At 35.2% G+C, this 23,403-nt stretch overlaps 1 protein-coding gene across 7 annotated transcripts in view; it reads left to right on the top strand.

The window, feature by feature from the left end:
- The window catches only part of VRK2 (VRK serine/threonine kinase 2), a 98,740-nt gene that overhangs the window by 13,069 nt on the left and 62,268 nt on the right, over positions 1-23,403 (top strand). For all 7 annotated transcript variants that reach the window (XM_027966806.3, XM_027966807.3, XM_060412155.1 and 4 more), the window contains exons 3-7: positions 16,098-16,147; positions 16,824-16,893; positions 18,964-19,051; positions 20,350-20,455; positions 21,638-21,730. In XM_027966806.3, coding sequence (XP_027822607.1) covers positions 16,098-16,147; positions 16,824-16,893; positions 18,964-19,051; positions 20,350-20,455; positions 21,638-21,730 — 407 coding nt within the window. The remainder of the gene's footprint in view (positions 1-16,097; positions 16,148-16,823; positions 16,894-18,963; positions 19,052-20,349; positions 20,456-21,637; positions 21,731-23,403) is intronic.

Genomic DNA, 23,403 nt, shown 5'->3' with positions numbered 1-23,403 from the left:
GAAAATGTGTCAGTGTTCAGGAGACTGTCTTTAATTTGCAATCCAAGTGAAAAAGAGTATTTAAATATGAGAGGCAGTATTATTGAGCCCAGCATGCCTGCTACCACTTGTTTGACTAGCTCAGAATAGAACACTGAGAGGCAAGGGCTCAAAGTTAAATGAACATTTATACATTTTAAAATCAAATGAAAGATTCAGAGTATATTCATGAATTAATTTTTTTTTTCAGAACCCTAAATTTAATCAGCTGGAATTACTTTTAAAGTGCCATTCTATTTAACTTTTGGGAATGATGAATTTGCCTTTTAATAGGAGTGCTGTATTTTATCATGAAGATGAAACAAACTGTCTTTTGTTAATTATTCCCCAGAGACACTGGCCATTTTTCTCTCCTATGCTTAGTGTGGAGTAAAGGCAGCTTCCTGCAAATTTATATCAAGCAAGAGCAATCGGAAGCTACAACGTGTGTGAAAGAGGCTCATGGAAGGCTTAGCATCCATTGTAGCTATTCTGAAGGCCACCTAATGAAATTCACAGAGGTGATGTTAACCAAAGCCTCACTGTGGAGCCGTGAACACAAGACACAGAGCAATGAAAAGGAATGAAAGCAAGAATCCCTGGTAAAGACTAGCAGATGAGTCATATGTGTCTGGGGCATGCTGCCAGGCATAGTTTCTGAAACCTTTTTTAGGAAATCTTCATCCTCATCCACTACTAATAGAATCTTTTACTCAGTGTGTGCCAAGCTCTGTGTTAAATGCTTCATATGGATTATTTCATTTAGTTCTCCCAGCAGCTTGACAAGGCAGTTTTGAGGCCTAGGAATGTTAAGTAATTTGTCTAATTGTCTTCCATCTCCATTTGAACTCGGGTCTCTCTGCTCTCCTGGTTGGTGTCTTTTGTCAAAGAACACTCTGAATTTATTACTAGCCAGCGAAAGTAGTGACAAATGACATGCCTGTGACATGCTCATTTCTAAAATAACTGAAATATTTAATTGATAGTATTGGCAGCTAATTTAAGAAATATGTTAGCACTGATTCTGATAATAGTGTCATTTTCATTCAGATTGACAACTTGAGGTGTAGAGCATTCGTGATATGTTTTTAATATTTTCACAAAATCTGTGAAAGTACATCTGATATTTATAGTAAATCTAATGTTAAGAACTGGAAAAAATACATATACTAAAAATGTACCTAGAACAAACAATATTTTTATGAAAAAAAAAGTGAGAATAATCAGTCAGTAGTGCATGCAAACTGATGGGAAAGATTAGATTTTTCTGCTTTAAAAAAATAAGTATGTTGAGTTTATGGGGATATTATGCATTTATTTTGCGGGTAATAAGCAACAAGGAGATCAAAAGAAGCCTCTTTAAATCCCTATGACAGACTTTAATAAGCATCATGTGAAAATAGATATTTTTACAAATATTGAATTGTTTTTGGCATGTCTTTTTTCCATTGGGTAAAATAATTTAAAGATATACTGTTTAGAAAACTAAGTCTTTTAAGAAAATTAAAAAAAAAAAATACTTGGATAAGTGAAATGTTGATAAAGAATATGTTTCTTGATAGGATTTGTTCGTATACCAAAATATTTATAAGTATAGTTTAAAAACTTATTCAGTCACCATATTATTATACAATAATATTTACCATGTACCCATAGATTACTTTATGAAAAAACTATAACGTTTCATGTATAGGCACATCTTTGTTTTTAATGGAGAAGTGATATTTATTAGATATTGTAATGCTAGTTTCATGCTTTGATACTTTTTTCTTGCCAGTATATACATAGCAAGGAAAAGAATGAACAAAGTATAATATTACATTAGAGTGCATGTTATTGAGCACTTTTGGTGATAGTTATTAATTTCAGTTTCTGGAGAATGTGAAGAAAAATGCTCTTCATTACACTTCATCATGTTTCTATTAAAAGGTTATGTGTTACACTTCTGACATAGATTTCCAGTATCTGACATAGATTTCCAGTATCAAATGTGAGTACTGTATTACAGCTGAGGATGGAATATTAGTTATATAAACCTTCTGTCTTACAAAGTGTTAGGATGGTAGAAGGAAAAGTAGTAAAACCCACTGAACAATCCCCACACAATACACTTCCAGACAGATGAAAAGAAAGCCATAGACTAGCCAGGACATGGAAGCAACCTAGATGTCCATCAGCAGATGAATGGATAAGAAAGCTGTGGTACATATACACAATGGAGTATTACTCAGCCATTAAAAAGAATGCATCTGAATCAGTTCTAATGAGGTGGATGAAACTGGAGCCTATTATACAGAGTGAAGTAAGCCAGAAAGAAAAAACCAATACAGTATACTAACGCATATATATGGAATTTAGAAAGATGGTAACGATAACCCTGTATGTGAGTCAGCAAAAGAGACACAGATGTATAGAACAGTCCTTTGGACTCTGTGAGAGAGGGTGAGGGTGGGATGATATGGGAGAGTGGCATTGCAACATGTAAATTATCACATGTGAAATGAATTGCCAGTCCAGGTTCGACGCATAGTACAGGGTGCTCGGGCCTGGTGCGCTGGGATGACCCAGAGGGATGGGATGGGGAGGGAGTAGGGGTGGAGTTCAGGATGGGGAACACATGTACACCCATGGGGGATTCATGTCAATGTATGGCAAAAACCACCACAATATTATTTTACTTTTTACTTTACAATATTGTAAAGTAAAATAAATAAAACTGAAAAAAAATAAAAGGTTAAAGAAAAAAAAATGAAAGCAAAACAGAGTTGCAAATCTAACAGACAGTTGTTGTGTGATGAAAAGGGGAAGAAGAAAAGCTATAAGACTTCCATGAGACCAGAATTTTCATTCTAGTAGAAAACATTTGAGCAAGTACAGATGTTCTGAAATTAGTTTAATGTAAATTGAATGCATTATGGAATCTATGTTAAAAATAAGAGGTTTTTGGTTGGGGACTGACCTTTAAGTTCCTTCTGACCCTGAGAATCTCTGAGATCCTGAGAGATGGTGAGAGATACTAAAACGTGGATAAAGGCTTTAAGGAAAGAATTGACCCAGCTGAACAAAGAGTTAGTTCTGCTATCAATAAGCAAGCAAAATAAATCTAAGCCACAGAAAAATGATGTAAAGGGATATTAATGGTTCTATTATCTGTTTATTTAGTATGTTTTTAGAGAATAAGAATATTATATGAAAATGTAAAGACTTGCAAAGTAGAGGCCATGTGGAATGATATATGGAAGATTTCCCTTATTTGAAACCTAATTTCATCATGAATATTAGTAAGTGTTTCAAAAAGTGAGAGTGGGGCCAAAACTCTTACATAGTAGCTTTTTAAACGTAAAATATATGATTTCAGGAAGGGAGTTCAATAACTACTTCAGCCCTTAATTCATAGACTGACAGTATAAAGAGAGCTAAGAGAAATATGACTATCATTCCAGTATACTATTTGGCCAAACTGAATTCTTCTTAAGAGAGAAGGAAACAATTGAGGATTTAGGAAATCTGAAATGATTTGATAACAGATTACCACAAAGATAAAGTAGACTTGAAAGTATGTAAGTGAATAAGACTTCCAAGAGATAAATGAATTATAATATTGAGAAAAGATTGATGATACAAAGTAAAAGTTGAGTGAAAACTGGAGTTATGGACATAATTTTACAATACATTTTGCATTTCTAAAATAGAGTCAAGAACTGTGGTTAGGACTTACAGGATTAAGAGTTAAACAGAAAAGTTGTTATATATCAACTCGTCAGGCAAGTTCAAAATGTATTTAGTTAATACTAATGAAAACATCTGAATTAGAGTATATCAGTGTGGAGTGAAAATAAATGGATTGAAAGATAGTCTATTATAAGATAAAATAAAATGTGTAATATATACCACAACCAGTAAATAATTAGTGAAGGGGAGCAAAAAAGAATAACAATAATATAAACTTGCAGAGTGTTGTATTATAACTTGTTGTTTGTTGTTCAGTCGTGTCCAACTCTTTGCAGACTCCAGGGACTGCAGCATGCCAGGCTTCCCTGTCCTTTCCCATCTTCCAGAGGTTGCTTAAACTCAAGTCCATTGAGTTGGTGATGCTGTCCAACCATCTTGTCCTCATATCATAATTGTATTATCAGTTCAGTACAGTTCAGTTCAGTCGCTCAGTTGTGTCCAACTCTTTGTGACTCCATGGACTGCAGCACAATTGCCAGTTACCACACTGGACAAAAAACTGTCTGAAATCTATTAAAGAATGTCATTGACCAAAACCCCATAACTACTTGCCAAAAGAGAAATACCTGAAAACAATAAAATATTAAGATATTAAAAAATCAAGTTTTTTCATGCATGTGTAAGCAAAGAGTAAGATGAGCATTTTAAAAAATTATCTTATGTTCTACAGTAAAATACCATTACGAGAACTAGACAAGGACATTGTATAATGGCAAAAGGTTAATAAAACCAAGTGAAAATAAAACGATAGAATTTGATATGGCCAGATTGCTAGTGTTGTATCTTTTTTCCTTAGAGAAAAGAGAAAAAAAAAAGAAAATCTAGCAGATATTCAAGAAGAACATGTTACAAATATAACTAAAGGTATCATAAACAAGGTCAGGAAATGACTAATCAGTCACCTGTTAGGTCTTCATACTGGTCTCTATGGAACCCAAATATACAGGTAAAAGGAGTAGGGGCTCTGGTCCCTCCACCCATGTTTCAACCTGAGAATTCTGCTTTGTTCTAATCTTTTTATCAGGCTGAAAAGAAATATTTCATTACTAAAAGAGTTTGAAGATAATTGATTATGCTATAATAATTAGTAAGCTCTGACGGTAAAGTGTCTGTCTACAGTGCAGGAGACCTGAGTTTGATCCCTGGGTTGGGAAGATTCCATGGAGAAGGAAATGGCAACCCACTCCAGTACTCTTGCCTAGAAAATCCCATGGACAGAGGAGTCTGGTGTCCATGGGATTCCAAAGAGTCAGACACGACTGAGCGACTTCACTTTCAAAGTTGAATAGTAAAGCTCCCAAAGAAAGGCAATGCCAAAGAATGCTCAACTACTGCACAATTGCACTCATCTCACACGCTAGTAAAGTAATGCTCAAAATTCTCCAAGCCAGGCTTCAGCAATAAGTGAACCGTGAACTTCCAGATGTTCAAGCTGGTTTTAGGAAAGGCAGAGGAACCAGAGATCAAATTGCCAACATCTGCTGAATCATCAAAAAAGCAAGAGAGTTCCAGAAAAACATCTATTTCTGCTTTATTGACTATGCCAAAGCCTTTGACTGTTTGGATCATAATAAACTGTGGAAAATTCTGAAAGATGGGAATACCAGACCACCTGACCTGCCTCTTAAGACACCTGTATGCAGGTCAGGAAGCAACAGTTAGAACTGGACATGGAACAACAGACTGGTTCCATATAGGAAAAGGAGTATTGTCATCCTGCTTATTTAACTTATATGCAGAGTACATTATGAGAAATGCTGGGCTGGAAGAAGCACAAGCTGGAATCAAGATTGCCGGGAGAAATATCGATAACCTCAGGCAGGTGACATGACCCTTATGGCAGAAAGCGAAGAAGAACTAGAGAGCCTCTTGATGAAAGTGAAAGAGGCGAGTGAAAAAGTTGGCTTAAGCTCAACATTCAGAAAACTAAGATCATGGTATCCAGTCCCATCACTTCATGGCAAATAGATGGAGAAACAGTGGCTGACTTTATTTTTCTGGGCTTGAAAATCACTGCAGATGGTGATTACAACCATGAAATTAAAAGACGCTTACTCCTTGAAAGGAAAATTATGACCAACCTAGATAGCATATTGAAAAGCAGAGACATTACTTTGTCAACAAAGGTCTTTCTAGTCAAGGTTATGGTTTTTCCAATGGTCACGTGTGGATGTTAGAGTTGGGCTATAGAGAAAGGTGAGTGCCGAAGAATTGATGCTTTTGAACTGTGATGTTGGAGAAGACTCTTGAAAGTCCCTTGGACTGCAAGGAGATCTAGCCAGTCCATCCTAAAGGAGATCAGTCCTGGGTGTCCATTGGTAGGACTGATGCTGAAGCTGAAACCCCAATATTTTGGGCACCTGATGCAAAGAACTGACTCATTTGTAAAGACCCTGATGCTGGGAAAGATTGAGGGCAGGAGGAGAAGGGGACAACAGAGGATGAGATGGTTGGATGGCATCACCAACTCAATCGACATGGATTTGGGTGGACTCTGGGAGTTGGTGATGGACAGGGAGGCCTGGCATGTTGCAGTTCATGGGGTCGCAGAGTCGGATCCAACTGAGCAAGTGAACTGAACTGAAATTTGAATATGCAATTAACAAGAATTTATATTTGGAAGGAATTTAACAGCATTATCCAGAATAAGTTTTTTTCAACAATTGTATGAGAACTCATTTTGTGTGTGGTGATTTAGTAAATTTTAAAAAATCAGAAGTTTTATATGCTGTAGTCTTGGACACAGTGGTGAAAATATGTACCAATATCATCTTGCTAGCTTTGTTATTCTCGTATAACCTGCATTCTGTCTCCACAGTTTCTATGTATTCAAATTGTGTTTATTTGAAGTTCACTTCCCCCTTGAAGTCTATTGTTTTCCTTTTTTACATTTTCTGCCAGAGTTGTATATTGTGTATTTGTTTTCAATAATATTTTTGCCTCTCTTTTGTCAGAGACAAAATTTTGGAGAGTTGACATTGAAGACATGTTGAGTCCTCAGTTCACAAATATAGTATCTTTCTCCACTTCTGTAGGTCTTTGATTCCTTTCATCACCGTTTTGGCTTCTAGCATATCAATCCTGTACATGGAATGTTAGGCATATATGTTTTTCTTTCTTTTGAAATGTTTGATGCTATTGAAAATGATACTGCTTTTGTAATTTTGTTTTCCAGTTGTGCATTATTAGTGTATAAAAATACAATTGATTTTTCTTTTTGACCTCATCTTGGTAAACTTGCTTATTAGTTCTAGAATGTTTTTTTTCAGATTCTTCGGAATTTTCTGTATAGTTAATCATATCATCTAGGAGTAGGGACCACTTTATTTCTTCCTTTCCAGTCTGTGTACTTTTTGTTTCCTGATGTTTTGCACTAGCTAGCACTTCCAGCACTTTATTGAGTAGGAATGGTGAGAGTGGACATCCTTGACTGTTCCCAGTTTAAGGGAGAAAACATTCAGCCTCTCATCATTCATAATACTACTACCTATATGTTGTTTCTAGATATTCTTTTTCAAGTTGAGGAAGCTGTCCTTTACTGTCCGAGAGTTTTTATCTTGAATGGATATCAGATTTTGTCAAACACTTTTTCTGCATCAATTGGTGTGATCATTTGGGGTTTTTTACATTCTTAATATGGTAGGTGACATTAATTTCTTATTTAGTTTATTTTTTATTTTGCATCAACATGAGAAGAGGCTATTTTTCTTTCTGAGTAGTTTTCTTTTTCTTTCTTTCTTTATGGTTTTTTCCCCCCTCTTCTATCTCTTTCTGGTTTTGGTTTTATGGGTAATGCTGGCTTCATAAAATGAGTTGTGAATTATTCCCTCCATTTTTGCTTTTTGGAAAAGAGTATACAGAATTGATGTTACTTCTTTTCCACGTGTTATGTAGAATTTCACAGTGAAGCCATCTGGGGTTAGAGATACCTTTTTTCCTGAACAATGTTTGTTTGTTTTAAAGCTTGATTTCATCTGGTACTTCTTCGGTTATTTGTTTCATTTCAGGTAACTTTCAGTAGTTTGTGTTTTTAAGCAGTTGTTTCATTTCATCTAAGTTGTCAAGTTTCTGTCTATAGAGTTGTTCATAATACTTGTTTATTATACTTTTAATACTAGTTTCTATAGTGACATTCCGTTTTCATACCTAGTATAAGATCACTTTTCTCTCTTTGTTTTCTCTTTTGTTAGTCTTGCTATCTTTTTATTGGTCATTTCAAAGACACAGCTCTTGGTTTTGTGGCTTCACTGTATTTTTGGTTTTCAGTTTCACTGATTTCTGTTTTTATCTCCTTTCTTCCATTTTCTTTGGGTTTGGTTTGTTCTTTCCTTGGTTCCGTCAGATGGAAACTTACTTATTTGAATCTTTCTTTTGTAGTAAAAGTATTCAGTGCTAAATTTGATTCTAAGTCCTTCTTTGGCAGAACCACACACATTTTGATATGTTGTAGTTGTCTTATATATTACATCTAGACTAATTTAAATTCCTCCAGACTATATTATAATTTTTGCTTCAACGATGAAATACATTTTAACTGAAGAAAGGAATAATCCATTGCATTTTCCCAATATTTACTATTTTTTCTCTTTTATTCCTGGTAGTCCACATTTCCTTATATGATTTTCTTTTCTTTTTTGAATATCTTTGTTTAGCAATTCTTATATAGCAGATCTGCTGGCTATGGCTACTCTTAGTATTCCTCACTTGAGAATGTCTTTATTTAATTCCAGAAAGATATTTTTTGCTGGATATTGGATTGACTGTTATTTTCAGCACTTCAAATAGTTTGTGACTCTTCCCTCTGGTCTTCAGGGTTTATGATGAGAAATCTACAGTAATATGAGTCATTTTACCTTGTAACTAACCATTTTACTCTAGCTCCTTTCAAGGTTTTTTGTATTTTTCAGTTCTAAAAGTGTTATTTAATTTTTTCTCTGTATATTCTATGTCTTTGCTACACTAATCTGACTTTTCCATTTATTCCAAAAGTGTTTGCTGTTACTTTCTGGAACATTTTTATTATAGTTTCTTTGAAGTCTTTATCAGATAGTCCCAGTTTTGTGTAATTTTGGCATTGATGTCTTGAATTATTGTGGTGATTTTGTTACAATTTATTAACTAAAGTCCATCGTTTACATTAGTGTTCACTTATATAGTTCAGTTTTATGGGTTTTGACAAATGCATGATGTCATGTATCGACCATTATAGTATCATGCAGAGTAATTTCTCTGCCTGAAGTTTCTCCTGTGTTCTACTTATTTATCCCTCTGCCCTCTGTTTCAGAATGGCATATAGTTGAAATCATACATTATATAACTGTTTCAAACCAGCTTTTGTTTCCTTTGAATATATCCAGAAGTGGAATTGCTAGATCACATGATAGTTCTATTTTTAATTTTCTGAAGAACCTCCGCACTGTTTTCCATAGTGGTTATACAAGTTTATATTCCTTCAAAGGGTTTCGTTTTCTCTACATCCTTACCAGCATTTGTTACTACTTGTCTTTTTGATAATAGTCATGCTAACAGGTATGAGGTAAGATCTCATGGTTTAATTTGCATTTCCCTGGTAATCAGTTATTTTGAGCACTATTTCATGCACCTATTGCCATTTGAATGTTTTCTTTGGAAAAAATCTGTTAAAAATAGCCTTTATCCATTTAAAAATTGGGTTATCTGTTTTTGCTATTGAGTTGTATCATTTTTTTATGTTTTGATATTGGATATGTGATTTGCAAATCTTTTATTATTCCATAGGCTGCATTCTAATTTTGTTGATGGTTTCCTTTGCTATGCAGAAGTTTTTAGTTTTTTAGTTAGTCCCACCTGTGTAAATATTTTTGCTTTTATTGCCTTTGTTTTTGGTGTTAGATCCAAAAGAGTCATTACCAAGACAAATATGAAGGAACCTACCCCCTATGTTTTCTTCTAGATTTTTTATGATTTTAGGTCTTACTCACAAGTCTTTAAATCCATTCTGAGTTGATTTTTGTATACAAGATAACATAGGGGTCCAGTTTAATTGTTTTGCATGTGGCTGTCTAGTGTTCCTAGCACCATTTACTGAAGAGCCTGTCCTTTCCCCATTGTGTATTCCTGATTTCATTGTCAATTAATTGACCATGAATTTATAGGTTTATTTCTGGGCTGTCTGTTCTATACCCTTGATTCATGTCTACTTTTATACCAGTACCATCCTGTTTTGATTATTACAGCTTTGTAATCTGGTTTGAAATCAGGGGATGTGATGCTTCCAGCTTTGTTTTCCTTGCTGTGTATACTTTGGCTATTCAGGATGTTTTGTGGTTCCATGTAGATTTTAAAACAATTTCTGTGAAAAATACCACTAGAATTTTGGTAGAGATTACATTGAATCTGTATATTGTTTGACTAGTTTGCATATTTTAACACTATTAATTCTTCTGATCCATGAGCACATGATATCGTTCCATTCATTGTGTTTTCTTTCGTCAGTGTTTTAAAGTCCTCTGTGTACACAGTTTTCATATACTTGGTTAAATATATCATAAGTAATGGATTCTTTTTGACACTATTGTTTGTATGCTGGAGTCATAAGGATTTTCTCCATAGGTGTCATCTACAAACAGATAATTTTACTTTCTTTCTTCCCAATTTGGATGTCTTTTATTTCTCTTTATTGCCTGACTTCACTGGCTAGGACTTTCAGTACTATGTTGAATAAAAGTTGCAAGAGTTCCTTGTCTTGTTCCTGATCTTAAGAGAAAAGCTTTCAGCTTTTTACTTGGGTATGATGTTGGATGTGGGTTTCTCATAATTAGCCTTTGTTAGGTTTGGGTATGATCTTTCATTACTCAGTTTTTGAGAATTTTTGATCGTGAAAGGATTTTGAATTTGTCAAGTGTTTTTTCTGCATCTATTAAAATGATCTTAAGGTTTCTATCCTTCATTTTGTTAATGTAGCTTATCATGTTAATTGATGTGCATATTGAACCATCCTTGGATCCCCAAAATAAATCCCAGTTGATCATGGTATATGATTCTTTAATGTACTGTTGTATTCAATTTGCTAATGATTTGTCGAGTATTTTTGCATGTATGTTCATTAGAGATACTGGTCTGTAATTTTCATGTAGTCTTTGTCTGAATTGATCTTTTCCGTTTTCTTTCTACTTCTGTTTCATTTATTTCCATTCTGGTCTTTATTTCCTTTTTCTACTAATGTTGAGCTTCCTTTTTCTAGTTCTTTGATATGTAAAGTTAGGGTTTTTCATTTTTCACGGTATGAAACTTTACTGTTACAAAATTCCTTCTTAGAACTGTAACCCACAAGTACAGATATGTTTTGTTTCCATTTTCATTTGTCTCAAGTTATTTCTTGATTTTTGAAAAGTTCTTCTTTGAGCCAGTGATTGTTCAAGAGTATATTGTTCCAGTTTCCATATATTTGTGAATTTGCTAGTTTTCTCTTGTAATTGGTATCTGGTTTTGTATCATTGTGGTCCAAAAAGGCACTTGATAACACTTTATATGATTTCATTTTTCTTAAGTTTGTTACGACTTGCTTCATCACCTAACACGATCTAGCCTGAAAATACCTTTCCTGTGTACTTAAGAAGAGTGTATCTGCTGCTGTTGTTGGACTCTTCTGTGTATGTTTATTAGATTTCTCTTATATGATGTTTAGTTTACATCCATTATTTCCCCATTGATTTCCTCTCTGGGTGATCTATCCATTGTTGAAAGTAGGGTATTAAAGCCCTATACTATTTTATTGCTATTCCCCCTTTTAGATCTGTTAATACTTGCTTTACATATTTAGGTTCACCTATCTTGGGTACATAGATATTTACAATTGTGATATCCTCTTGATGAAGTGATCCCTTTATCATTATATAATGATCTTACTTGTTTCTTGTTACAGTTTTTCGTTTAAAATATATTTTGTTTGACATAAGTGTAGTTTCCTTTGCTTTCTTCGGTTTCCATTTACATAGAACATCTTTTTCCACCCCTTCACTTTCAATCTTGTGTGTCTTTGAACCAGAAACAAATCTCTTGTAGATGTCATATAGTTGGGTCCTTTTTATTTTTTTATCCATTCAATCACCCTGTCTTTTGATTGGTGATGAAGTCTGCTTTCTTGGTAAAAGTATGGGCAGTTAAAAAATGTTTTATGTCAGGTTGAAAAGAAAATATATTCTTTTTTTTTAATGTGGACTTTAGATAAAAACTGTTAATTGTATTGTTTCAATTTATTCTTGTTGGTTGCCTATACATTATGAAATTATATTAAAATCTTCCATGATTTTTCCAGCTTTCTTTCAGCTAATTTCAGCTAATTTGTTTCTTATCTTTTTATTTTGTTTCTCTGCATCACTAGGTTTTAGTTGTCTTATAAATAGTATACATTTGTTTATTTTTTGACAACCTTAAAGTTTCTTTCTTTAACTGGTGAGCTTAATCTACTCAAATTTATTATTATTGACATTTTTTAAAAATAAAAGATGTTATTGATTATAATGTACATCATAATTTTATATATGTATATTAAGTCTCCACTGTGGGTGCTGCTAAGTAGCTTCAGTCGTGTTGGATACTTTGCAGCCCTATGTACTGTGGCCCACCAGGCTCCTCTGTCCATGGAATTCTCCAGGAAAGAATACTGGAGAGAGTGGCCATGCCTGCCTCCAGGGAATCTTTCTGACCCAGGGATTGAACTCATGTCTCTTATGTCTCCTGCATTGGCAAGCAGCTTTTTTACCATTAGTGCCACCTGGGAAGCCCTAAGTCTCTGTTAGATGCTTGAAAGTTCATAATTATCTTCCTCATGAATTGTTATTTTTGTTTATGTAAGATCTACTTTATGGATGAAAGTCTGAGTGACCTCCGGGAGTTGGTGATGGACAGGGAGGCCTGGCATGCTGCGATTCATGGGGTCGCAAAGAGTCGGATACGACTGAGTGACTGAACTGAACTGAAGATCTGCTTTATATGTAATGCCTGACACTGCCCATTAAACTATGACACAGTACCTTTAAAATAATCTTGCATATGGAACACTCCATTGTTGCAGTCTGTGTAAGTCTTTGGTTGCCAATTTCAGAATCTCAAATGAATTTAATCAAAAGGGAGATTTATTAACTGTGAGTGAGAAGTACAGGACGTTTTTGGCTTTTAGGTATGAGTACTCCAGGGCTTATGCAGTGTCACTAGGGCTCTTTTCTTTCTCCCTGCCTTAACCCTACTTTTCTCAGTTCTGGATTTTATTTTCAGGCTTTATTTTCCATTTACCGGAGAAAAGTGATCACTGATATTTCTAAGATTTTGGTATCCTAAAAGTTTATCATCTGTCTTGTGTTGCTTAGTTACATCAACTGCTAGGGAAGACTTTTCTACCTAGTTGAGCACTTTGCTCTTTCTGAACTAGTTATGGTGGCCAGTGGGCTTGTACATTGCAGATCGCCAGGCTTGGTCATGTGCCCAGCTCTGGAATGTAAGGGAGGATACACTATGATCGCAGCCCTTCTAGGTCTACATAGATAGTTTGAGGTTGGGTTCCTCAAAGGAAAAATCAGAGAAAGTTTCCAATGGCTAGAAAAGAGATGCTAGGAAGGCAAATACCATGTATGTGTACAATGCATGCCTTTTCAGGTCATCAGACATCCCTTCAGAAATTTAAATGAAGATGTGAAACTACTTTTTTTAAAATTAAATTTTATTTATTTTTAAATGAAACATAGATGAATATTTTTAATGATACAAGTTACAATTCACAGAGGATAGATTAAAGATTAATATAAATTAATATAAATAGAAGTCTATATTTAAATTATTAATGACATCAACATGCTCCTATTCTTATAGTTTCAGCACTTGATAAAATTTTCTCAGAGAAACATTAATATGTCTCACTATGATTATATTTTTAAGAATTTTCCCTTGTATTCTGATTTTTGCTTTATTTATCTTTGTTTCTATGTTGTTAGGTGACTACTTTCAATACTATCACTGTCCATGCTTGATCATTCTTCTCAACTTCCAATAGATCTGTCAGCTATAACCGACCAAACTGTATACCTTTCCCTCCATGATCAAGTCCTATCAGTTTCACCTTGTGGAATCTCTGGAATCTGCTTACTTTTCTTTATCTGCCATTGATACTTTAATCTACAGTCCTCCCTTTTCTAATCTATCAAAATTAAATCCTTACTGATCTGTGTGTATATACTCTGGTTCCCCTTCAGTCTGCTCTCCACACTATAGTGTATTGATCTGTTCAGGATGCAAATCTAATTATGTGTTTCCTGGGCTTCCCTGGTGGCTCAGAGGTTAAAGCATCTGCCTGCAATGTGGGAGACCCAGGTTCACTCCCTAAGTCGGGAAGATCCCCTGGAGAAGGAAATGGCAACCCACTCCAGTATTCTTGCCTGGAGAATCCCATGGATGAGGAGCCTGGTAGACTACAGTCCATGGGGTTGCAAAGAGTCGGACACGACTGAGCAACTTCACTTCACTTCTGTCCTAAACGACACCTCAAGCTTTTAAAGCTTTTTATGGACAGAAATTCTTAGCTAGATTTTCATCTAGCCCTTTACTATCTCTCCAACTATGCTTGTACAAGTGTTCCCTTTTATATAAGTTAAATTACACCATCTACCTCATTGTGCCATCTTCCTCTCCCTGTAACACTTATGTAATTGGTTTTACACTTTTCTATGAGTATTTGATGAATGTCTGATTTCTCCATTAGACTATGAAAGCAGATACTTTGTCTGTTTTCTGTCATTAGTTAATTTCACTACCTAGAATGTGTTTTGGTTAACAGTAGAATTGTTTAATTAATTAACTGATTATTGTAATGAGACCTCCTTGATCACTAGGACAATTTATTTGTTCACTGTCCATCTCCATGAGCCTTCTGATCAATTGATTTTGAATTTAGGCCCTCCAATATAATCTGACTTGGAAGTTTATAGAGAATATTGTATAGCTATCAAATGACAAGTGTGGGGATGATTCAAGTGTTATGTCAACACATGATTATATTCATGTGAAATCATATGAAGAGAAGATTCAGATTATACGGATTGAAATCAGCAAAGAGTAAGACATTGGACTAGTTGGATATTTTTTCCCCCACTTACAATGTAATAAGTTGCATATCGAATTAAAACTCTTGGTTTCCTTTTGGGCTTTTATGTTTCTTATGTTCTGCTGTTCTGGCAACTTGCTTTCAGAATAGAAGCAGGGAGTTTCTACCAGCTTCTACCTCAGGAAGCAAAGAGCATTCAGTTCAGTTCACTCGCTCAGTCGTGTCTGACTCTTTGCGATCCCATGAATGCAGCACGCCAGGCCTCCCTGTCCATCACCAACTCCCGGAGTTCACTCAGACTCAAGTCCATTGAGTTGGTGATGCCATCCAGCCATCTCATCCTCTGTTGTCCCCTTCTCCTCCTGCCCCCAATCCCTCCCAGCATCAAGGTCTTTTCCAATGAGTCAACTCTTCACATGAGGTGGCCAAAGTATTGAAGTTTCAACTTTAGCATCAGTCCCTCCAAAGAACACCCAGGACTGATCTCCTTTAGAATGGACTGGTTGGATCTCCTTGCAGTCCAAGGGACTCTCAAGAGTCTTCTCCAACACCACAGTTCAGTAACATATCTAAAGAAAAAAACAAAACAAAACAAAAACATCAATTCTTCAGCGCTCAGCTTTCTTCACAGTCTAACTCTCACATCCATACATGACTACTGGAAAACCATAGCCTTGACTAGACAGACCTTTGTTGGCAAAGTAATGTCTCTGCTTTTGAATATGCTATCTAGGTTGGGCATAACTTTCGTTCCAAGGAGTAAGCGTCTTTTAATTTCATAGTTGCAATCAACTTTTTTTTACTTTATTCTCTTTCAAACTTGATTTACTTTAGAATTTTGCCAAGTAAAAGTTGTTTTGAAGTTTCTACTTAAAATGAATCAGTTTTCACTTTGAATTATCATAGATTTTAATTTAGCAAAATGGAGTGAATAGATTATACTGTATATCATTTTGGGGTTTAATGCTATATGTCTAGAGAATAGTTTCCCCTGCATTTGGATCTAAGTGATCAATATAATCTACTGGTTTCCATGTTTGCATATTTGAATATGGTTTATGGTAAAGAGTGTAGGCTATGGTGTCAGATTTGAATTTCAGTCCCCAGTCTGCTACTTAGTGAGCAGATTATTCAACTTGTTAAACCTTAAGAAGGATCTTCTATAAAACAGAGGTGGTACCATAAGAGGTTCTTAGCACAGTGTCTGGGACGTAGTAAACAATCAGGAATTGGAAACAACCATTTTTTTTCCCTCACTGTCTTTCTTTTGCAGCTTTCCCCACAAATGAACCAGATAAAGATGCAAGACATGTAATAAAAGTGGTAAGTATTGCTCTTAAATTTATGTTTCACATACATTTGACTTTTTTATTTTCTGCTTTATTTCATTTTTGTAAAAATGTTTTTCATCTTAGTCTTTATGATCTTATGATCAACACAACAAACATTACTATATATTTTTACATTGTAAAAATTTAAAGACTAGGGAATTTTGTTCTTCTTCGTTGACATTTATCATCCTTGTATCTTATCTAGGTATCTATCTTCTCCTCTTTTCCTCTCTGTTCTAGATGGTGAAGTCCATAATGGCAGGAATGAGGTTTTATCTGTGATTGCATCCCCTGTGCCTAGTATAATTAATGAAAAATAGGAGAAACTCAGTAAAAGTATCATGTATGAATGAACCACCAAGGTAGTTTGCAGTGTATCCACCCTGTTTTGCATGTTAGTACACATGAGTGTCTGTGTATGTGTACAATTTTGTGTTTTTAGTAAGTTCCTTCCATAAGAAGACTGCTTTCATGTGTAAGACTGTATAGTGATAGCATTACAAAATGTTAAAAATTAGATTCTTTATTTAGTGAGAAAATCTTGAGATTTTTGTAATTCAGGTACTATTATTTATTATATATGTATACTCGTATTTTCACATTTGAAATACCAATTCCATCTTTAAAATTTTTTTTCTAATAAAATCAATTGTTCTTTTCTTTTATAGGAATATCAAGAAAATGGCCCACTATTTTCAGAACTTAAATTTTATCAAAGAGCAGCAAAAAAAGACTGTAGTAAGTAAAATAAGTAAAGTAAGCTACTTCCATATGTATGTTTGCTAAGGGGGAGTCAATATTTTTTCCTTTCCTGGCCTTATGGAAAATCTTTTTCAATTGGAAATTTTTATTGTAAAATGATCAGTTAATTGTTATGTAAAAATGACAGAGGTATATAAATAGTGATATTATGTACATAATGGGTTATATATTTCAAATTGAAGTTATTTGTTACCTTACATAAAATGTTGGATTGTTGATTGAAGCCACCGAGAGTTCTTCAGGTGTAAAAGATAGGATGAAATTATTTCTTTTGCAAAAAACCATTTGGAGAGAAAGGATATAAAGAAAAGACATTAAAATGGGCAGTAAATTATAAATTAAAGGAATGACCATACAATAGATTAGGCCAAACTGTATGAAAATGATAATAAACATTAAGATGATTTAGAAAATCAGTTAAAAATGTTGAAAATTTGTATGTTGGGAAATTAATTGGAGCTGAATATCAGATGTAAGAACTACCAGTTAGAGGATTAGACTATGAAATAAATATGAGCAAGGCTAAGAAGAATAGAAGTGTTTTGTAAAAACGATATGATACAGATGGATTTGTAAAGCTTGAAGGAAATTGATATGAGTAATGCCTATATAATCAAGGTCATTTACATTATGTTTAGGAAAAAGAATGATGAGTCTCACCTCAATAATTAACTTTGTTTTCTTAAATAAAACCTGAACATCAAGACTGTAGTCTTTACTAACTGCTTAAACTATGTCAGAGTAACAAATAGAATCCATTAAACTTCATTGTTTATCAGTAGAGCTGTTTTAAACATTAAGCATATTTGGTAGAAAAGTGAAAAATTAAATAAGCTGCCTGATTATTTAAGTGAATTTGTTTTTTTTTTTTTAAACAAAATTTAATCAAAATAGTTTCTGTACAATGTAGTTTCAGAGTAAGATGATTCTCCTGACCAATTTCTATTTTCAAAAAACATCTTACTTTGGCTCTGCCAGGTCTTTGTTGCTGCTTGGGCTTTTCTCTAGTTGTTGTGAGTGGGGGCTATCTCTATTTGCTGTGCACATTATGGTGGTTTCTCTTGTTGCTGAACATAAGCTCTAGGGTGCATGGGCTCAGTAGTTGTGAGGCAGGGGCTCAGTTGCCTGCGATAGTGTGCAATCTTCCTGGACCAGGGATTGAACCTGTGTCTGCTGCATTGGCAAGTGGATTCTTTCCCACTGAGTGACCAGTGAAGCCCCATTTTTTTTTTTTTTTTTGCTACTCTGGTTTTAGGTTTTTAGTAATAAGAAAGAAAAAGCTGTCTTTCTACTGCTCCTTTGGTAGTTATCATATTTTATTTTAATTTGAAAATTTAACAGGCCTATAAGGGAATGAATTTTGTTAATGGATAGAAACATTTGGATAAATGGTGTGTCCTCAGTTGCTCAGTCGTGTCCGACTGAGAACCCCATGGACTAGCCCACCAAGCTCCTTTGTCCAAGGAATTTTTCAGGCGTGAATACTGTAGTGGGTTGCCATTTTCTGCTCCAGGGGATCTTCCTGACTCAGGGATCGAACCTGTGTCTCGTGTCTCCTGCATTGCAGACAGATTCTTTACCACTGTCCCAACCGAGAAGCCCCCATGCTACACTTGATCTTAGCTAATAGGGTGAGAAGCAATAAATGATATCAGTGAATTTTATGACTATGACTATTTTTGTTTTTGTTGCATATTCTATTTATTTATTTATTATTTTTTTGGAATATAGTTATTACACAATATTGTATTAGTTTCTTCTGTACTTGCTTTAGATTCTTTTTCCATATAGATTATTAGAGTATTGAGTATAGTGATTATGACTTTTTAAATGTTAGAAATCTGTATTATGTATTTAATATTATCTGTTAATTATTGCAATAAATAAAATTTGAAACTGTTAGCTAGATATATTTGATTTAAAAAAATATTTTTAGGAAGGTCTAATTTCTATTTGTTAGCTAAATAAGTTTAAGCATCTACACAAATGTAAGAAATACCTTTCTAAAAATATATATATTTTTTCCTGTTAAATTTGTCTTTACAGTCAAAAAATGGATAGAACTCAAAAAGCTTGATTATTTGGGAATTCCTCTGTTTTATGGATCTGGCATTACTGAATTCAAGGGAAAAAGGTAAAATGGAATTACTATCATCAGATATTGTCCTGTAACTATTTCTTATGTGGTCTGTTAGTTATTTGTAGCTATATAGCTAGTTACCTCAAATGTAGTGGCTTATAGTGACAAACTAATATTATCTTAGTTTCTGTGGGTCAGTTATCTATGTAAAAATGGCTTTCCTAGATAGTTCTGGCTCAGGACTTCTCATGAGGATGTAGTCAGATGTCTCCTGGCTATAGTCATCTTGACTGAGGAAGCTCACTCATGTGGCTATTGGCAGGCCTAAGAAGATCTGATTCTAAATTCACTCATGATTGTTGGCAGGCCTCACTTCCTCACTATGTAGGTCTCTCTGTTGGCTGCTTGAGTGTCAAAAAGACATAGCAGCCAGCTTCCAGTAATTGAAAGAGAGGACAAAGAGCACACACAAGAGTATACATCCAAGAAGAAAGTCACAGTCTTTATATAATCTTATTTTAGAAGTTATATCTCATCATTTCCCATTTCTTAGTGGTACATCCATACCATATAATACTATGTAGCTCATTAAAGAAATCAGTTAGAGCACTACCAGTTGATTTTGAAGGATTTCAGTGAGGTATTATTGAAAAAAGTATGAGGCAAAAAAGTTCTTATAAGAAGATCACATTTTTATAAAACATGTAAAAATTTCTATATGCCTTTGTGTGTGGCTACATAGAGAACAGGGGCTGATGTGAGTATGTAAGTGAAGGGAAGTGAAGAAGAGGAGGAGGTCTCAAACAGAAAAGAAAAGGAAGAAGTGCATTTATAAAAACACAAGTTTATAAATGTATAGAGAAAGTAAATATGATTTTATAAGGTCAAGAAACAAATGTAAAGAAAATATTCTGTATGGGAAAATAATTTGCTCAAGGCCGTACATCAAGAAGGTAGTAGAATCAAAATAAATTAAGTTGAAGACTAATTTAGAAAGACTCCTCTTTTCATGATCTAAGACCATGTAAGTGGCTCGGCACAGCTTGCTCTTCTACTCAGAAACTATCTGCAAAGTAAATACTGCAAAAGGCCAAGATTATTAATATACATTCATTCTCAGTTCAGATTGGATCATTCTTCACTGTTAGGTTGGGGGCATTTTTCTGTTGTTTCTTTTTTTTTTTTTAATTTTAATATCTTTAATTCTTACATGCGTTCCCAAACATGAACCCCCTCCCACCTCCCTCCCCATAACATCTCTCTGGGTCATCCCCATGGTTGTTTCAAATTCATAAATGGACAGTTTCTGCATTGCCGTTTTAACATCTCCTTTTGACTTCTCCTTCTTATAGTTACAGATTTATGGTAATGGAAAGACTGGGAATAGATTTGCAGAAGATCTCAGACCAGAATGGTACTTTTAAAAAGTCAACTGTCTTGCAGCTAGGTATCCGAATGGTAAGAAAGAATGACTTATTTCCCATGCTCCATTTTCAGATTATTTACTTGTTACAACATACAAATTGTTGCCCTTTGTGGAATTATCAGAGAATGAAGGATTATTGCCCTAGAAATGTCAGTTATTGAGAGTAGATGCTATTTTGGTGAAATTGATAACAGTGGGCTCTGTAAGTGACAGAATGTGCTGTGTTTGGCACTACAAACTCAATTAGGCTTTGGTTCTGCTGATTTTTTTTTTTCCCCGCCTCACAGCTTTGTTTTACATACCAGGACAAGCTTGCATTGCTATAAGAATAACCTCTCTTTTGTCAGTTATTTTTGTGACAATCACACATGTGATAAGGGGGTGCTATAAAGTTTTTATTGTGAGTTTGGGATGGTGGCAGTCATTAATGTGGCAGTGAATACTATCAATATATACTTTGCCAAACAAGAAGCAATGAAATCTTACTAGCACCCATGCACACATTTTGTTTGTACCACGTATTTGTCTTATCTTGTTGGTGTTTGGTTTGCCTAAGCTTCATTTTATTTTTTCCATTTTAGACAGAATGCGACTACTCCTGCCAGATTGGGATGTGGCAAATAGAATTCATTAATTTTCCCACTCATCCTCTAGCCAGCCAGCAGATGTTTTTTGAGCACTAGGTGTAGGTAACATGCAAGTCTCAAGGGCTTCAGAGAGGAAGCATAGATGTTTTCTGTTGCTCTACAGAGGGAGAATGGCTTTCTCTGTGGTAATGGACATGGTGTTTTGTTCTGGGGGCCTCAAAACTTACTTAATAATTATTGCTTGAGTGAGGAGTTGCTGAGTGGGCGTCATGATTATTTCACTTCAGTTCTCCGATTTTGCTATGTTTCTCCTCTTTGGACAGAAGATTTGGGCATCAGACTGTTGGGAGTGTCAGGTATTGCTGAGTCTTGGCTTCCTTTCTATCACAGGTGCCCCTAAAACATTAAAACATTTGGTGTTCAAGAATCCTTTTATGCAACTTTTCCCCAGGATGCGTGACCAGAACATGTGATAATTTTAGAATAGATAAATGCACAGTTGGGAAATACATCACTTTGTAATTGTTAATATGAAAAAAAAAAAGTGTTATTTTCTATTCAAAATGTTCAGGTTGATCATGAGTTCTAAATTGACATCACTATAACTGTATATATTTCTTTTCACAGTTGGATGTACTGGAATATATACATGAAAATGAATATGTTCATGGTGATATAAAAGCGGCAAATCTACTCTTGGGCTACAGAAATCCAGATCGGGTAAATACAGTATTAAGCTGTTGCCTTCAGTAAGGATCCTCAAAGTACCGTACTGAGACAGACATTCAGAAAACAAACTCCTAACTGGGAAGAGTTTGCAAATGAGGACTTAATATGATGAGTGTTATAATTTATCTTATCTTGCTTATCTAATTTAATGCATTAAATTAATAAGTAGGGCTTCCCTGGTGGCCCAAATGGTAAAAAATCTGCCTGCAGCACAGAAGATTTCAGCTTCAATCCCTGGGTTGGGAAGATCCCCTGGAGAAGGAAATGGCAACCCACTCCAGTATTCTTGCCTGGAGAAGTCCATTGACAGAGGAGCCTGGCAGGCTAGTCAGTGGGGTTGCAAAGAGTCAGACACAACTGAACAACTTTCACTTTTTGAAATAATATGAGGAAACTGAGATTTGGTTCAGTTCAGTTCAGTTACTCAGTCATCTCCAACTCTATGTGACCTGATGGACTACAGCACGCCAGGCTTCCCTGTCCATCACCAATTCCCAGAGCTTACTCAAGCTCATGTCCATCAAGTCGGTGATGCCATCCAACCATCTCATCCTCTGTCGTCCCCTTTTCCTGCCCTCAGTCCCTCCCAGTATCAGGATCTTTTCCAGTGAGTCAGTCTTCGCATCAGGTGGCCAAAGGATTGGAGTTTCAGCTTCAGCATCAGTCCTTCCAATGAATATTCAGGACTAATTTCCTTTAGGATTGACTGGTTTGATCTTTTTGCAGTCCAAGAGACTCTCAAGTGTCTTCTCCAACACCACAGTTCAAAGGTATCAGTTCTTCAGTGCTCAGCTTTCTTATAGTCCAGCTCTCACATCTGTACATGACTACTGGAAAAACCATATCTTTGACTAGATGGACCTTTGTTCACAAAGTAATGTCTTTGCTTTTTAATATGCCAACTAGGCTGATAGCTTTTCTTCCAAGGAGAAAGCGTCTTTTAGTTTCATGGCTGCAGTCACCATCGTCAGTGATTTTGGAGCCCAAGAAAATAAAGTTTGTCAGTGTTTCCATTGTTTCCCCATCTATTTGCTATGAAGTGATGGGACCAGATGCCATGATCTTAGTTTTCTGAATGGTGAGCTTTAAGCCAACTTTTTCACTGTCCTCTTTCACTTTCATCAAGAGGCTCTTTAGTTCTTCTTCACTTTCTGCCATAAGTGTGGTATCATCTGCATATCTGAGGTTATTGATATTTCTTCCAGCAATCTTGATTCCAGCTTGTTCTTCATCTACTAGGTGGGGGGTATTAAATAATTTGTTAATGGTCACATAGTAGCTGGGTAAGGATTTGAACTTCTGAGCAAGCATAAACAAAGAACTAACAAAATTAAATGAGAGAAGGGATGGGTTTATACAGAGAAAAATAAAAGCTGTCACCTTGGTTCCTATAGAGCTACTTTCCCAATATAACTTTCTGTGAAGATGGAAATATCCTGTATGTTACTGTTCAGTGTGGTAGCCATTAGCCACATGGGCTGTTAGGCACTTGAAATGTGGGTAGCACAGTGTCAGTGCTGATGAGGACGTGGGGCAGGAGGAACTCTGATCCACTGCCGGGGGTTGGCCACTGTGGAAGACAACTGGGCAGTGTCTTACAAAACTGAGCGCGTTATAACATGATCTGGCAGTTGAGTTCATTGGTATTTACACAAAGAAGTTGA

This window comes from Ovis aries, chromosome 3, assembly GCF_016772045.2.
Source record: "Ovis aries strain OAR_USU_Benz2616 breed Rambouillet chromosome 3, ARS-UI_Ramb_v3.0, whole genome shotgun sequence".
NCBI lineage: Eukaryota > Metazoa > Chordata > Mammalia > Artiodactyla > Bovidae > Ovis > Ovis aries.
Note: the sequence above shows the minus strand (reverse complement) of the source record. Positions and strands in the feature narration are given on the sequence as shown.